At 36.3% G+C, this 16,434-nt stretch overlaps 1 protein-coding gene and 1 pseudogene across 5 annotated transcripts in view; one reads left to right on the top strand and one right to left on the bottom strand.

Moving 5' to 3' along the window:
* Kdm5a (lysine demethylase 5A) overlaps positions 1 to 16,434 on the top strand; it is a 113,015-nt gene that overhangs the window by 82,331 nt on the left and 14,250 nt on the right. For all 5 annotated transcript variants that reach the window (XM_087185937.1, XM_087185939.1, XM_087185934.1 and 2 more), the window contains 5 exons: positions 1,396 to 1,947; positions 2,320 to 2,463; positions 6,710 to 6,869; positions 8,460 to 8,680; positions 10,979 to 11,389. In XM_087185937.1, the coding sequence (XP_087042063.1) occupies positions 1,396 to 1,947; positions 2,320 to 2,463; positions 6,710 to 6,869; positions 8,460 to 8,680; positions 10,979 to 11,389 (1,488 nt within the window). The remainder of the gene's footprint in view (positions 1 to 1,395; positions 1,948 to 2,319; positions 2,464 to 6,709; positions 6,870 to 8,459; positions 8,681 to 10,978; positions 11,390 to 16,434) is intronic.
* On the bottom strand, positions 3,927 to 5,062 carry LOC101696674 (twinfilin-1 pseudogene; annotated as a pseudogene).

The raw sequence follows: 16,434 nt of genomic DNA, 5'->3' as shown, positions 1-16,434 counted from the left end.
GTCTGGTGGTCTGGTGGTCTGGTGTGCTCTGCGTCTTTGTAGTGTGGAACCAGGTGCCTGCCTGTCTGCAGTGGGGTGATTCGGTGTCTTCCGTGCGACTCTTGCATAACATCTTGTAGCATTTTGTCTGTTACAGTTTCCAACATTGAATGTCAGTGCTGGCATTCAGCCCAATAGGTTTCACCCTGCCAAGTTTTTCACTATATTTTTGGACCTAGTTCTAACATTGGATTGTTAACATTTGGTTGCGTGACCATTTTGTACCATTTCTACTAGTCAAATATATACTCATATCGCTGTTTTTTTTTTTTTGTAATCTGAATCTAGGAGTTCTCTGCATTCTCTGTGTCTGTATCTGTCAATTCTTGCTCCATTTTACTATCACAAGAACTTTGGCTCACATGGTCAACATCAAAGTCATTATTATCTTCATCCATGCATGAGTAATCTGATGATTCACTTGTGACCTCCTCCAAAACTAGCAAATCTGGCTTTTCATGTGCCATTGTACTGAATTGGGCTACTTCTATCAGAAAAATCAAAAGAAAGCCTTTTTAAAAGAACTATCCTAAATGCATTTCAATTTAACAATGAGGATTTCATGGGTAAAACTCACCTGTTGCTGCTTTGGAGCTCCTGTACACACCTTGTCATTAGTCTACCAAGTAAGTGAATGCACAGATGGATTTTTGCTTTCCTCAGGTGTGGTCACAACCACATTCTATTATGATAAAACATGTTTACATTAGAGAAGTGTCATGTTGGGTGTATTTTACCCCATATGATGCTCAGATAAACACATGCAAAACCTGTTAGATGGAGCATTATGTGGGTAAAAATTTCAATTTAACACTTTTGCACATGTGCAGACACCTTGCCATTCATCCTACCAAGTGGATAAACACAAAAATTGCTTCCTGTATCCCCCAGGCACAGCTACTAAGATGCACAGCTGGCTACTATTATTCCTAAAGTACAAATATATAGTAGAAAACTATGGGATGGGTTGTTGTAACCCAGTGTTATGCCCTGTTAAGAAAAGTTGTGTCGCAAATGAACAGTCTATAATAAATGTAAGAGCCAAATTTGGTACCCATGTTGCTTGATTTTAAGTCATGCCCTCTTTCTCCTGTACCCTACAGAAAAGTTCAAAGTATCTAGTGTTACAAATTGTCAAATATGGTAGAACATTACCCATTTCACAGGTTAGGAATATTTGCATGCAAACTGGCAGGGCACCCTAAACTTTAAGAAATTATTCACAACCAGTGTTTTATAAAGGACAATGCTTTGTTACCATGAGGTCAAATTGGAGAAAGAGCCCTTAGTCTTGAGCATTTGTGTTCTGGGGTATATTGCAATGACTCATTTCAAGTAAATGTTTATTGTATACAGGTGGCAGTATTCAAAGAACGAGAGCAAAAAGAGATTGAAGCCATGCATTCCTTGAGAGCAGCCAACCTAGCCAAGATGACCATGGTGGACCGCATAGAAGAAGTAAAGTTTTGTATTTGTCGTAAGACAGCTAGTGGCTTCATGCTACAGTGTGAGCTCTGCAAAGACTGGTTCCATAACAGCTGTGTTCCCCTTCCTAAATCAAGTTCCCAGAAAAAAGGATCCAGCTGGCAGGCTAAAGAAGTTAAATTCCTTTGTCCTCTTTGTATGCGGTCTCGAAGGCCCAGGCTAGAGACTATACTGTCACTGCTGGTATCCCTTCAGAAGTTGCCTGTACGATTGCCTGAAGGAGAGGCCCTTCAGTGTTTGACAGAGCGTGCCATGAGTTGGCAGGACAGAGCCCGGCAGGCCCTAGCCACAGATGAACTGTCGTCTGCCCTGGCCAAACTGTCCGTGCTAAGCCAGCGGATGGTTGAACAGGCAGCACGAGAAAAAACTGAAAAAATCATCAGTGCAGAACTCCAAAAAGCAGCTGCCAATCCAGACTTACAGGCAAGTTTAGGATTTACATTGTTTTTTTGTTTCACGGGGTAATTGTCAGCGTGTGATTAGTAAATCAAATTTATCTTATCAGTTGACTAGGAAAACAATAGTGATTTGCCTGCAGTTATGTGATCAGTGGCCTCTTTTTTCTGTATACACCCACAGCATTCTCTTTAGGTTTGTACCTAGGTCATTTTAGTGAGGTATTACCTGGAAATATCATTCAGGTGAATCTTTGCATCACAGTCAAGTAGTTTCTACTAACTGCTAAACAACCGTTAACTACTTTGCAAGTTCATTACATCTTGCTGATCTTAGCACATAGTAATCACCCCTATTTGTTTAGTATGTCTCTTCATTTTGGAATTTTCTGTTATTTAGGGACATTTATCTAGTTTTCAACAGTCTGCTTTTAACCGCGTGGTGAGCAGTGTATCATCTTCTCCTCGACAAACAATGGACTATGACGATGAAGAAACAGATTCTGATGAGGACATTCGGGAGACATATGGCTATGACATAAAGGTAATTACATGGGTAGGTTTATACATACGTGTTCAGTGAATTTGTTTAAAAAAAAACTATGAATGCTGATGTTTGAAGCCTGAGTGTGAAAGAAAGCTGGTTATATGTCTTGAGTTTATGGTGATAGCATTTTCTCAGAACTGGAACTCTTATTTATATTTTTTAATATAAACAGTCACTATATCAGTCACCCCTTGTGTGTACTTATATATCTACTGTATGTTTATCTGAAGCAACAGTTTTTCTGAAAAAGGAAATTAAAAAAATTTTCCTCAGAGGGAATAGAAAAATTATGCCTTTAAGTTACTAAAAGCTCTCACAGCTTTTTAAAATTTTTTAAAGTTCACCATTTTTCTTATCCTGTGTCTATGTTTAAAGTTCATCTCTACAACATATGTAGTTGGGGTCCTTTTGGTCTGTAGTCCTGTATGTTTGTCTTCGTATTTATAAAATATATAAATACTGTATACTTAGGTCTTATTTTTTGTATTTTGTTTTTAAAGTAACAATAAACTCTGTCTTTTAATGTAGGATGTTTATGTATTTATATTCAATATGATGTGTTGATATGGTTGATATGCTTACATTTAGGTCATCTTGCCATGGTTTTTTTTCTTAGTTCCCCGCCCCTACTTTATTCTTCTATTGCTTATTTTCTGCTTACTTTAGGGTTTTCTGAAAAAAATTTTAGTGTCTTCCTTTATTGGCTTCTTATACTTTTTATTTTTTACTGATTGCTCTAGTCCTAATGCATTTTTAACATATCTGAGTCAGTATTGTACTTTTCACATTTCAAACTTCATGTTAGGAAAGTATTTAGAAAAAAAAATTGGTTTTACCTTTCATTATTTCTGTTATTTTCTGGTCATTGGTCTGTTTTATTTTGCAAGCTTATCAGAAAGTCCTTGAAAGAGTTACAATGAAATGAGTAGAGAGGCAGGGTCAGAAAAGAGTGCTAGCCAGTGAGAAGCAGTATCTGGCAACTGAAATAGAGGGTTTGTACTCTTTTTTTAAGTTCCTTAATTTTTTTTTTTTTTTGGTACCTGGGATTGAACTCAGGACCTTGCAGGCACTATGCCATTGACCTAAATTCCTGGCCCCCGTAATTATTTTTTTTTCCATTAAGTTTATTGGTGTATTTTAGGTATACAATATAGTTATATTCATCATTTGGATCTTGTACGTTTACATGACGTATCTTGGTTATTTTTTTCCCCATTCCCCTGCCCTCCCTTCACCCGCTCCACCCTTCCCTATTTACAAAGACTTTGTTTCCATTTTTTTCTTTTTCTCATATATTTTTTCTTTTCCCTTTTCTTTCCCCAATCCCTCCCACTTGCCCTACTCTTTTAGACCTTTTCTTCCTATTTCACAATATCAGTTATACATTTTGATCCTTATTTACACTTTTAGATTTTCACACCAGAGAAACTATTCTGTTTTTACACATGTCCTATTTATTTCACTTAAGAGTATCAGACCCCTTAATTTTTTTTTTTTTTAAATATAACAATTTTAATCACTAGTCGCTTCAGTTTCAGCTGGGCCCCTAATAAGTCTCCGTATCCCTCTTTTTCCTGCAGGACCTTTTGGTTTTGCAAAACTTTGTTTATGTGCATGCTGCTTAGGATGTACTTCCTCATAAAGGAAATCAGCAGTCACCTCATCCCCATTGTCTGTCTCTATCTTTCTGATTACATCCATCTGTAGTTGTCTTTCTACAATTTCTAGCAGAGGACTCTTGCAGCTAGAATACAGCATCTGTTCTCTTATACTGCATGTGTATCCAGGCATTGAATAAATAGAAACTGTGGACTCTTAAGTAGTCTCCTTCATGGGAATGTTTATACAGAAAGAAATGATAATGTGCAGAATCTTTGGGAATCCTCTTTGACAAATCTTTCAGTTCTGTATTTGTTGTGTTGGCCAAAATTATAATTTCATTTTTTATATATGTGTTTCCAACTGCACATAGTTCAGCTATTTTTCAGTTTTTCCAAAGCCTGAAAAGCTTCTCAAGAAATAGGAAATGCTACTCCTTGTAGTGTTTGATGCTTCGTGTCCACACCCGCTTTAGTTTGTGCCTCATTAATTTTAATCTGCCGTAATTCTTCCTCTGCTGCAGTCAGGGAGTCAGGGGAAGACTGTGATAGCAAATATTTCTTATACCCATGTAATGAGACATCTTCCTTTACTGTACCGAATACTTCATCTTTAATGTGGCCACAACCAAACTCCTTTATCAGAGTTGCTCTTGTTGCTGCATACAACATTTTTTGATGAACATGAGAATGATCTGGAGACCACACAATGAATATCCACTCATATCCCGGGCATTCTGAGCATCTAACCTGAATAATATATAGCATGGCTGCTTGTCCTCCAATAGGGACAAAATGAAGGAATCATGATCCTTATCCCAGGAACCTGAAGGCTGACTACATGATCCAACCACAAGTTGCTCATTTTCAATCGATATTTTCAGAAGTCTGTACTTTTCTTCTCTGGCTCTGGCAAAGATATCTTTAACACCTTCACTTGCTTGGATGCCGGTCTGGTGGGACATGGCGGCGGCCAGGCTCAGCCTCGGGGTCCGGCGCTGAGTGCGTGAGCTGCCTGGCCCCTGGCCCCCTTAATTCTTAAACAAGGAAGAAGATTATAAACTGTTGTTATTAAATTCTCAGTGAGTGGCAGTATCTTACAGATTCCTCTTATAAAACATTTTTTTCCTAAGTAGATCTTTCCATAGCTGTTACTTTGAAACTTCTAGATTCTTGGATGGTAACTTGGTTAAAGATAGCCTCATGGTGACAATAGATTTTCCTGTCATGCATCCTATAAAGAAAATCAGGTATTGGGTTAGTCATTAGGCTGTTGTTTTTCATCTCTTAATCCACTCTTTTATATTCTGCTTTGTGGTGTTGGGGCTGGGAATCCACTCCAGGGACTCCCAAACTTTTTCTGTAAAGGGCTAGATAGTTTATGGTTTCTCTTTGCTGCTGAGTTGCTTCTGCTTCTGCTTCTCTTCCTTTAAAAAAAAATTGTTTTTTAAATTTCGTAGTATTGAACTCGGGGCCTTGAGTATGCTAAGCAAACACTGTAACACTGAGCTATACCCCCAGCCCTATATGCTTCTCTTCATTTTTCTTTCTTTCTTTTTAAAAAAATATAATTCTTTTTAAAAATACAAAGTATCCTTAGCTCACAATCCATACAAAAACAGATTGCACCTGAGTTTGGCCCCCAGGTAGTGTGCCAACACATTGGTCCTTTGCCAGATGCTTCTCTTCTACAAGTAAGAGACATGAGAAAAAATTAAAAGGCCTGAACATTGAGAAATGACTTTATTTTCCCCTTCTGTTTATTTCCTCTGAACTACATTTTAAAAAACCTTGACATAGACAAGTAATTCAAATTTTCACCATTCCCTCAACCCTGAAACCAACCATGTTATGTTCCACCAGCAGTAACAGAACTAACTGGCCAGTATTTTATCCTCAGAGGTCTGGAGTCCATCTCTGCTGGTCCCCTTCCTTAAACTTTTAGGTTCTAATAACCGTACCAGCCCTAAAGATGTAACTCCTCCCTATAGTTATTATCTATCATGCTGTTTCCTCAGTGATTGTTTTTTGCCCTTTTAATCCTTTTAGTACACATTTGAATGGTTCCCTATATTAAATTTGCTGTTGAAATGCTCGATCTGATGTCTGTCCTCCTGGTAGCACTTGATCTTTAAGACTGTACAGGAAAGCTGTGGAAACAAATTCCATGGAGAATCACATGAGATCTAATTAGACTTGTCAGAGTTTTATAATTTCTATATTGTATCAGGCTCTAACTTGTATTAAATAAAAGCAATTGGTAAGATTCTAGGTTTGAACACCTTTCAAAAGGATTAAATGATTTGTGTCTTACCATGTCATATCTAACCCTTTCTTCCCCTCTTAAGTCTATTTTATTTTCTTTTAAAAGGTAAGATTCCTTAACTTCGTATAGTTATACACTGTGAAGGGTAAATTACTTAATACTAGTTTCTTTGTAGTTTTATTATCTCTGTGGATTAATTGGAGTCATTTATCTATTTTTTGGGGGGGTGGACATTTTTTATTTTATTAATCTTATTTAGTTAATGTCAGAGTTTTAGCATGTTATATTAGAAGCTTTAAACTGAAAATCTTCACTTAGGTCTTTGCCCACAGGATGTTAAGTGTTCCTAATTCTCAGTACCTCTCTATTTCTTCTTCAGGACACAGCCAGTGTGAAGTCCTCTAGTAGTCTAGAACCCAATCTCTTTTGTGATGAGGAAATTCCTATCAAGTCAGAGGAAGTGGTAACTCATATGTGGACAGCACCTTCATTCTGTGCAGAACATGCTTATTCTTCTGCTTCTAAAAGTTGTTCTCAAGGTATTACCCTTTTTAAGAAATGTGAGCACACTGCACATACCTGAAATTCCAGCACTCAGGAGGCTGACAAAAGATTGCAAGTTTGAGGACAGCCAGGGGTTCATAGTTCAAGTCCAGCCTGGCCTTCATAGCAAACTCTCTCAAAAACAGAAGTGAAAAAATAAGTATGAAGAAGATAAGCCTAAAAAGAGAGAGAAAAAACATTGTATTAATCAAGAATCCCTGTGAATCCCTGAATTGAATACAATGCCTGACCATGAAGTGCTAAGAGAACTGGAAAATGCTGTTTTGGGATGGAAAAGCCAAACACAATTTCCATTTTCTAATACTAGATGATAACCTGAAAATTTATATAGAATTACAGAGTCATAATTAGAAGAACTTTAGAGGCCATGTAGTCATATCTCTCATGTCTATAAAAAAATCTCTTGATAGGTAATCATTTACCTTTGATTTAATCACTATCAGTCATTGAAGAACTTGCTGCTTTTTTTGTTTTTTTTCCAAAGTACCTGAGGGGCCCAGAGGTCAGTGCCTCAGAGTGGGCAAAGACAAAGACTCTGAGCTAGCCACTATTTATTGGGTACACACAATAATTGGAGGGAGCATCAGGTGACTTAGGGGGTGGTGGTAATCCTATGTCCATGCAGATCTTCTGCTAATGAAGATCTTAGATCATGAGGTTCTTCTGTTGAGGAGAACTCCGTCCAATAATCTTGGTGAAAGACCTCCAAAATGATGTAGGGGGAATAGATATAACTCCCAAACCTGCTAGTTAGCCAAAACTCGAGTTCGTGTTCTCTAAAATGAAAGAATGAATTCTCAGAACAATTGGAAGTTAAGAGTAGGAAGAATTTATTGAGAGAAAGATAGCTTCTGTCTAAGAGAGAAAGAAGGGGGACCGGAAAATGGATTGCCCCTTGCTGCTTTTTAAGAATATTCATTTTGAATTTGGATAGCTGTAATTGTTAGAAAGTTCTTCCTTTTTATATGGATGATTTCTCCATGATGTTCACTTTTCTTTTTCCCAGTGAAAATAACTCACCCTGTTTTGGGACACAACTCTGAAAGATGGAGAGTATTTTTCTCTATAATAAAATTTAGGATTTTATTGAGTATCATATTAATGTCTGTTCATTAGAAAGTTAACCATTTATTTTTATAGGGTAGCTAACTGCTTAATTTTTTGGTATAGTCCAAAATGGAGAGAACATGGGTTAAGAGATTCTGCAATAGTCAAGAAAAAGAACCAAATTTCAACTCTAAACCAGTTTTTTAAAGTGGGCCTTGGAATTCTAGATCTTTTTGTTCTGTATTTTTCATTTCATTTTTTACTTTCAAGGATGTGATGGCATGCACCTATGCAGGAGGCTGAGTCAGGAGGATTTCTTGAGCCCAGGAGTTTGAGGCCAACTTGGGCCCAGTATCAAAACCCCATCTCAAAAAACAAAACCAAACCTTTATTTTCACTTTTTAATGTAATGAATCTGGATGTTGGTGGGGGCATTCCCCTAAACATTTACTTTGAAAACATTACATTTATCCACAGTTTTCACTTTTTTGTTTGTTTTATAATATTTTTTGGGAAAGGTACTAGCACCCCAAGGAAACAACCCCGGAAGAGCCCTTTGGTTCCCCGAAGTTTGGAACCTCCAGTGTTGGAATTGTCACCTGGAGCTAAAGCCCAGCTGGAAGAACTCATGATGGTTGGAGATCTCCTGGAAGTGTCTCTGGATGAGACACAACACATATGGCGGATTTTGCAGGCCACACACCCTCCCTCAGAAGATAGATTCCTACATATCATGGAGGTATGGATTTAATGCTAATTTAAATAGTGTTTTTATGTCCTGGTTCCTTAGAGGTACCATGCATATTGGTAGAGAGATGGCTGAATCGGCAGTTATCTGGCTGTCCAGCTCTTCTGTTTAGGCCAGAGCAATTTTGCTTTACGTTTATTTTTATTGAGGTTTTATGTAATATTTAATTTTCTACAAAAGACTATTTCTGCTAAAAATGAGTACAGGTGAGGGAATTGAAAATAATCAGTTTAGAACAACCTCCATACCCCAGTCTCCCACTGTTGGAAGGCTCAGAGTTAGGTAGGAAAATGGTAGTGGTTAAAAGAAGCAAGAAGGGCCAGGGATTTAGCTCAGTGGTGCTGCTGCCTGCCTCACAAGCACAAGATCCCCGGTACCGCAAAAAAAATAAAAAAAGCAAGGACATGGATAAATGCTTGTAGAACTGGATTGGATGGAAGGGAGGAATCTACATTTATATATTATACTCACAGTAGTTTTTAATTCATGGTGTTTTGTTTTTATTTTACTTTACACTTTACTTTTTATTATACTTTAATTTTATTTTTGCCATACTGGGCATTAAAACAGGGGCACGCTATTGCTAGGAAAGTACTTACCATTGAACTATAACCCAGGCCTCCTTCCCCCACCTTTATTTTTAATTTTGAGATACGGTCTCACTAAGTTGCCCAGACTGGCCTCAAACGTGATCTTCCTTGTCTCAGCCTCCCAAATAGTTAGGATTACAGACATGAGCCACTGTTTCCAGCACTGTATTGTGTTTTTATACCCATACTGTCATTTAATCTTTACCATAATCCTGAAGCAAAGGCAAAGGCAGGATAAATGGGGCAAATATTTATTCTATTCTTCATATGGAGAAATTAAGGATTGGATCTGTGAAAAATTAGGGTCACACATCGAGTAAAATTAAGAGACTTGGATTCTAACTCTGGCTTCTGACTCCTACTCTGTTTTATTAGCTTTCTTATTTCCATGTAATTGAATGGTATGATGTCACCAATTGTTGATACAGACACATTTAGCTTACTATAGTTTGTTTTTGGTTTGCAAGACAAATCTAAAGTAGTCTAATTAGATATAGTTTCTTCATATCCATTATCTCATCTCATCCTCTGTAGCTCGTATAAAGAAACACAAAGTATTAAGAGGTTATATAATCTTGTTCAAGGTGTAATAGACTTACGACAGTTATAATCTAATGTACTTTTGAATTCTGCTGATTCTTAGGTTCCTGTCAAAGATTCTCAGGTCTTAAATCTCCAAAAAAAGTGAATTTAACAAATTTTTTTCTGAAAGAATTTATCATGTTCATATTTTTAAATACTTCTTTTTCCTAACATTTCCTTCATTCTTTTCTGTTAATACGCACATTTTTTTTGTCATATAAATATTTTCTAACCCTTGCTAAAGTCACTACATACCATTTATAATTTGATCATGGATTCAATTTTATATGTTTTCCTGACATTTTTGATGACTTCTTAACCACTAAGAATTTATCGCATTAAAAACTTCTTATTGGGGGACATATGTCAGATTGAACTCCCAGAGGCACTCTACCATAAACTTCACTCCTAGCCCTTTTTATTTTTTATTTTCAGACAGGGTCTTACTAAACAGGCTGCCCTTGAACTTGGTGATCCTCCTCCTTCAGCCTCCTGAGTAGCTGGGATTGTAGGTGTGCACCACTGTGCCTGGCACTATAGAAAACTTTAGTAGTGATAAATGAAAACCAGAAAGATTTTTATTTTCATGATTTAGTACAATTAGCTTTCTAGTTATGTTTTCATCCTAAACAGAGATGGAAGAGACTATATTAATATATGCTAACACTGATCTCCTTTCCTCTGGTAGGCTGAAAATAAGTCATTATCTTATTTAGAGCTTGTCATTATTTTCTACTCTTGAGTTACCTAATATATTTGTTGTTGTTTTCATATTTGTATTAATCTGCCTTTTAGGTATCTTTAAAATGACAATTTTTTTGGTCTTTTGTGTGTGGTATAATGTATATCACACACAGGATTACTGTTTTAACCCTTATTGTGTGAATAGTTCAGTTGCACTATGTATATTTACGGTGTTATACAATTGTCACCACAATTAGTTTCTAGAACTTCTTCGTCATCCCAAACAAGTCTATTTCTTCTTCCACCTCCTAGTAACCTCTCTTCTACTTTTTGTGTCTATAAATTTGCTTCTTCTAGGTCCTTTATATAAGCACTTGTCATTGTTTTAAAATGTATTGGTTTAAAATTGTTTCTAATTTTATATTTTTTGAAGGATGACAGCATGGAAGAAAAACCATTAAAAATGAAGGGAAAAGACTCTTCAGAGAAGAAACGGAAACGGAAGCTAGAAAGGGTAGAACAACTTCTTGGAGAAGGAAAACAGAAATCCAAGGAGCTAAAGAAAATGGACAAACCCAAAAAAAAGAAATTGAAATTAAATGCAGACAAATCAAAGGAGCTGAACAAATTGGCCAAGAAACTAGCAAAAGAAGAAGAGAGAAAGAAAAAGAAGGAAAAGGCTGCCGCCGCCAAAGTTGAACTTGTGAAAGAGAGTACTGAGAAGAAAAGAGAGAAAAAAGTGCTGGACATCCCTTCCAAGTATGATTGGTCAGGAGCCGAGGAATCTGATGATGAGAATGCTGTGTGTGCAGCACAGAACTGCCAAAGGCCCTGTAAGGACAAGGTGAGTTCCATTTGTTTGTAGTGGAATTTGAGAGTTCAAGGAACAACAGTCACGGAGACATGTTTGTGAATCCAGAGTTTGGACTTCTAACATAATATGTTTTTTACAGTTTCTATAAACTTTTGAATTATAAGGCTCCTAGGTCAGTGTGCTTAATAGAAAAGTGTTATATTAAAAATCACATACTTAATGAACACAAAACAGGAGCACAGAAAAGCCATGATATTCCCTTTCAAGCAGTGCATTTGATATGCAGTGGGCAGAGCAAGTGTTATAGCAGTCCTGTGATTTCCCTGTAGGGTAACACAGAATTAACTACCTTGTCAATTAGCTACAATGGTCCCCCATAATCCTGGGCCATTGTTAAGACCTGTGGAAAATTATATTAAGATCGTATTGCAAAGGCCTAAAGATTTTCAGTCTTTATCTTACCCACACTCAAGTGATGTGTACTCTCCTGAATAGAATGACTTATTTTTCTAATCCTTTGTAACAAATAATTTAACCCTTTAAATAAAGTTTTATTTAAAGGTTTTCAACCATAAAATTTAAGTTTAGGAATTCTGTGGTGGCCATTCTTTAGATAATATTGATGATGTGAATCTCTGAGAAAAATAGACAAACTTCATGAAAAATTTCAGTTCTTTAAATGACTATGGGGCGTCTATTATCATTCCTATCAAGAATATTAAAAAATTGGGCCGAGGATTTAGCTCAGTGGTGCCACTGCCTGCCTCACAAGTGCAAGGTCCAGAGTTCAATCCCCAGTACCCAAAAAGAAGAATTAAAAAGTTAATCATGCTAAGCCAGGTGTGATGGTGCATGCTTGTAATCCCAGCACTCGGAAGCCTCAGACAGGAGGATTGCCACCAGTTTCAGACCAGCCTGGGTTACACAGTGAGTTCAAGGCTGGCTTGAACTATGTAGTGAGACCTTGTCTCCCCAAAAAAAAAAAAAAAGTTCATCTTAATTTTTTTGATATTTAGAATTTTAATACCTCTTCAATTTGAAAAAATGAGCAGAATAAATCTGCATTGCTATTCCTTGTAGATTATGCCCCCACATACCTCTTCAGTCAAATACTTACACAGTTTTAGAGCTGAAGGGACCAAGACATCACTTTGTACAGGTTTCTTATTTTACAAATGATGAAATGGACTCAGAGAAGTTAAATAATGTGACCAGTCACATAGCTAACTAGTGGCAGAACCATTCAGAATGTGGCCTATGGAAAATTGAGATGTAAGTACAAAGGCATAACCCAAAGCTAAATGACACCTATATTTTAAATCAGGCTTATTAGGGGTTTTTCATTCTTTTTTTTTTTTTTTTTTTTTGGTACCAGGGATCAAACTTGGGACCTTTTGCTTGCAAGGCAGGTGGCAGAACCACTGAGCTAAATCCCCAGCCCTATTCATTTTAAGAAAATAATTGTAGGGTAAAATACAGATCCCATTGCTTATTCTTTCAGGGATAACAGCTATAAATATTTTAGTATATTTTCCTTTAATCTTTTTTCTATAGTTTGGTTTATATGATTGCCATACTGTGTTTACTTTTGTATCTTGCCTTATTAATTTTATGTGCATTTCCCTGTACTATCAACATTTTAAAGTATTTTAGCAGATTCATTGTGTATAAATTGTTTTTATCTTTCACTTTGAATTCATTTTCATCTGAATATTTTTATTAAAGAATCTGTTGGAGGATTTACTGTTTATCTTTGAGTACTAAAGTATTAGCATTCAGTGTTAGCAGAATCTTCTCCCTTTTACCTAATTTTATGGTAGTTTCAAGACTTGCAGTAAAATAATTATACTTCGTTTTTAAACTTTTAATCAAAATTTTCTTTGTGTCCATTATGAACCTTTTATCTCTTTTCTCCTTTTATCAATCTTTCCTTTCTCTACTCAGCTTTTAAATGTGGTTCAGTTCTTCTATAATCCCTACATTTTCTTTTTTTTTGGTACTGGGGATTGAACTTGGGTCCTTGCGCTTGCACAGCAGGCGGCGAAACCACTGAACTAAATTCCTGGCCCCAACCCTACATTTTCTTATAGCACATAAACACTACAAGCAGTTTCTTTTTCATTTGCTACAAAATTTAAATATAAATTAACATATGCCCTGCTTACTCAGAGAGTTACAAGGAAAAGGTCAAATAATTTCTATGAAAGAACATGGTAATGGAAGATGCAATACAAGTATTAAGAGGTGATCATTAAAAAAAAGCCATCATTATGTTTAAATGAAACCTGAGGGTTTTTTGTTTTGTTTTGTTTTGCTTTTTGTGGAACTTGGGATTGAACTCAGGACCTTGCACTTGCCAGGCAGGTGTGGCAATACTGAGCTAAATCCCCAGCCTGAAACCTGAGTTTTGTTCCTAACATTATAGGTACTTTTTAGGTACATTTTGATGGAACAGAGAAAGGAGTATTAGCTGAGCATTCAGAGAAAATATCTGTTTTAAGCTCTTAAAAGATAAGCAGTGTATGCCTTACCCTGTCATTAGCTTCCATCAACTTAGTGTTATATTTCCTTGTTTAATTTTAAACAAATTATTTCAGATTATAAACATTTTACCTATCATTACTGTTTTTCAGTTTTTATAACTCCCCACATTTGTTCCTGATACCAGTTTTGTTACATAGTATATTTCTTTAAAAACTTTTAAAAAGAATTTTCAACTTTCTCAATTTATACTGTATCTCTAAAGAAACCTAGTTAATGCACAACATACATCTTCAAAACAAGATGTTAAGAAAAGAATGCTAATTAGAGAAATCTGTTATTTAAAATATGCAGCAAAAACTAATTTCTGGAGTTCATTTGTTTTTAGGGAAATGTACCTTCACCATTTCTCTAACTAGTAATTACTATTACTTTTTCCTAAAAATATGCAGGTTAAGTATTTTTGTAAAAATGGAAAGAATGTTACTTAAACGCCTCTAGCTTAAATTTGGTGATGTTTCTTTTAGAAAGAGGAAAGAAAGATAATTTTTAAAGAAGTCATCTTTCCATCAGTTATCAAATTAAAGCTGAAATTAATTTTCAGAACACTAAAGAACTATTATAAAAATTGTTTTAAAAGTCAGAAGCTTTCTTCTCCTGAAACGTGCCGCTTTATTCATTCATAGTGGTACCAAAAATAAAAGTTAACTTTGAAAGAACAAATTATTTTGGGCTGATAGTTAAATAGCATTTTTCAGTATTAGAATAAATATTCATTCCTTTTATGTATAAAATGGACTTTTTTTTCCCTCTGCTTTTTTTTAAGAAGGAGGCCATGCTGGGGATTAAATCCAGGGACTTTGCACTGAACTACATCCCCAGTCCTTTCATTTGAGACAGGATCTAAATTGCTATATTGCCCAGGCTAGGCTTGAACCCACAGAAATCTTCCTGCCTCAGTCTCCCAGAGTACTGAGATTACCGGCGTTTGCCACCATCCACAGCTTCTCTTCTGCTTTTCTCTGTTATTATGAGTCTTTTTCTTACCTATTACTACTTCTATAAGAAGTTTCACATAGTGAATTAAAAGATGTAAGTTTATAAATTATGCCTATCATAATTTATTACTATTTGTTGGCCATTCTGATGTTAAAAACCTTTTGTGAGGTTGTTGCCTCAACCAGAGTATATCACTCATAGCTTTACTAGTTCATGGCTCCTTCTTACACAGATTGCCAAAGGCTAGATTTAGTAAAGTGTAACATACACATGCTACTAAGATAAAGGTAACCAGTTGTCTCATTTTTCTGAGCACTGAAAGTTCCACATATTTGGAAATCTGTCGTTCTTGAGCATACTGGGAGAGTTGGTCATTTAATGGTTAAAACATACATAGTGTGTGCGTGTGTGTGTGTGTGTGTGTGTGTGTGTGTGTGTGTGTGTTCTTTTCCCGAAAAATAAGACCTGGCTGGAAAATAATCAGCCTTGAAAACTAGAGATCAAAAATCAGCCCCAGTCAGCCTACCCTTGCCTTACCTGCCACCACTGTTCTTGCTCGCTGGCTATTCTGTAAGGCAGTGATCCTCCCACTTCAGCCTCTAGCATAGCCGGGACTACAGGCATGTACCACCACATCCAGCTTTCTGTGAAGTTTTTTTAATAATTATTTTTGTGATTGCTGAGCACTTCTTCCAGAAATAACGACGGGGGGAAATAACTAGTAGAACTTAATATACAATTAGCCAAATTCTGGTTTTGAGTTTTCAGCTTACTCTACATTGTCTCTTTGCCCTGTGTGAGAATCTTTCACGGATTTAGTTGACATTCTATACTTTAGTTTGCTCTATATGGGCCTTTTCAAATAGAAGCGAAACCCAAGTTTGATTGTTAACATGGTAAAGAAAATACTGGTAAAAGAACAACTTTTTCCTTGCTGTTTTCAAGGTAAACTGTTATATGACCTGTAGTGTGGGGTAGAATCTGTGTACCAATGGATAGCTCAAGGAAAACTGTGTGTGTGTGTGTGTGTGTGTGTGTGTGTGTGTGTGCGTGCACGTGTGTGTATTGAAATAGTGGGACAACTAGGCTTAGGAAAGGAGCTTTAGTCAACATCACAAAAGGGAAACTATTACCTGTCTTATTTAAAAGAGAATGAGAGATTTAATTTTGGGAAACGAAATCAGGGAGCATACTGCAAAATTAGTTTTAAGAAGACACGGGACACTTTTCTTGGCAAATACTTATAAATTACTTATAAATACGTAACTTTTTTGTCCAATGGATTGGTATGAATGGGGACTAGATTGAATTAAGAGGGTTGGAGGTAGGGGCAACGATGTCTACTGCAACAGGGACAGCATGATAAAGCAGCATAGTGTCTCAGACATAGGCAGCCCACAGAACAACAGGTCATCTTTCTAACTCCCTTTACTAGCTCAAAACAGCCAAAACGCTTAGCTCAAGTTCATCTTCTGTATAGTTAATAACACTTTGTAAATTCTTACTGCTTGCAGTACCATTATTTTGTTATATGAAAGCCATTATCTCCCTGTGTTGTTTCTGATTAGTTTGCTCCGTTCTGACAGGAATATTAT

The sequence above is a fragment of the Heterocephalus glaber genome, unplaced genomic scaffold (assembly GCF_053883595.1).
Source record: "Heterocephalus glaber isolate CG9 unplaced genomic scaffold, H.glaber_assembly_v1.0 deba00000281, whole genome shotgun sequence".
Taxonomy (NCBI): Eukaryota; Metazoa; Chordata; class Mammalia; order Rodentia; family Bathyergidae; genus Heterocephalus; species Heterocephalus glaber.
This window is presented reverse-complemented; position numbering and strand designations above follow the sequence as displayed.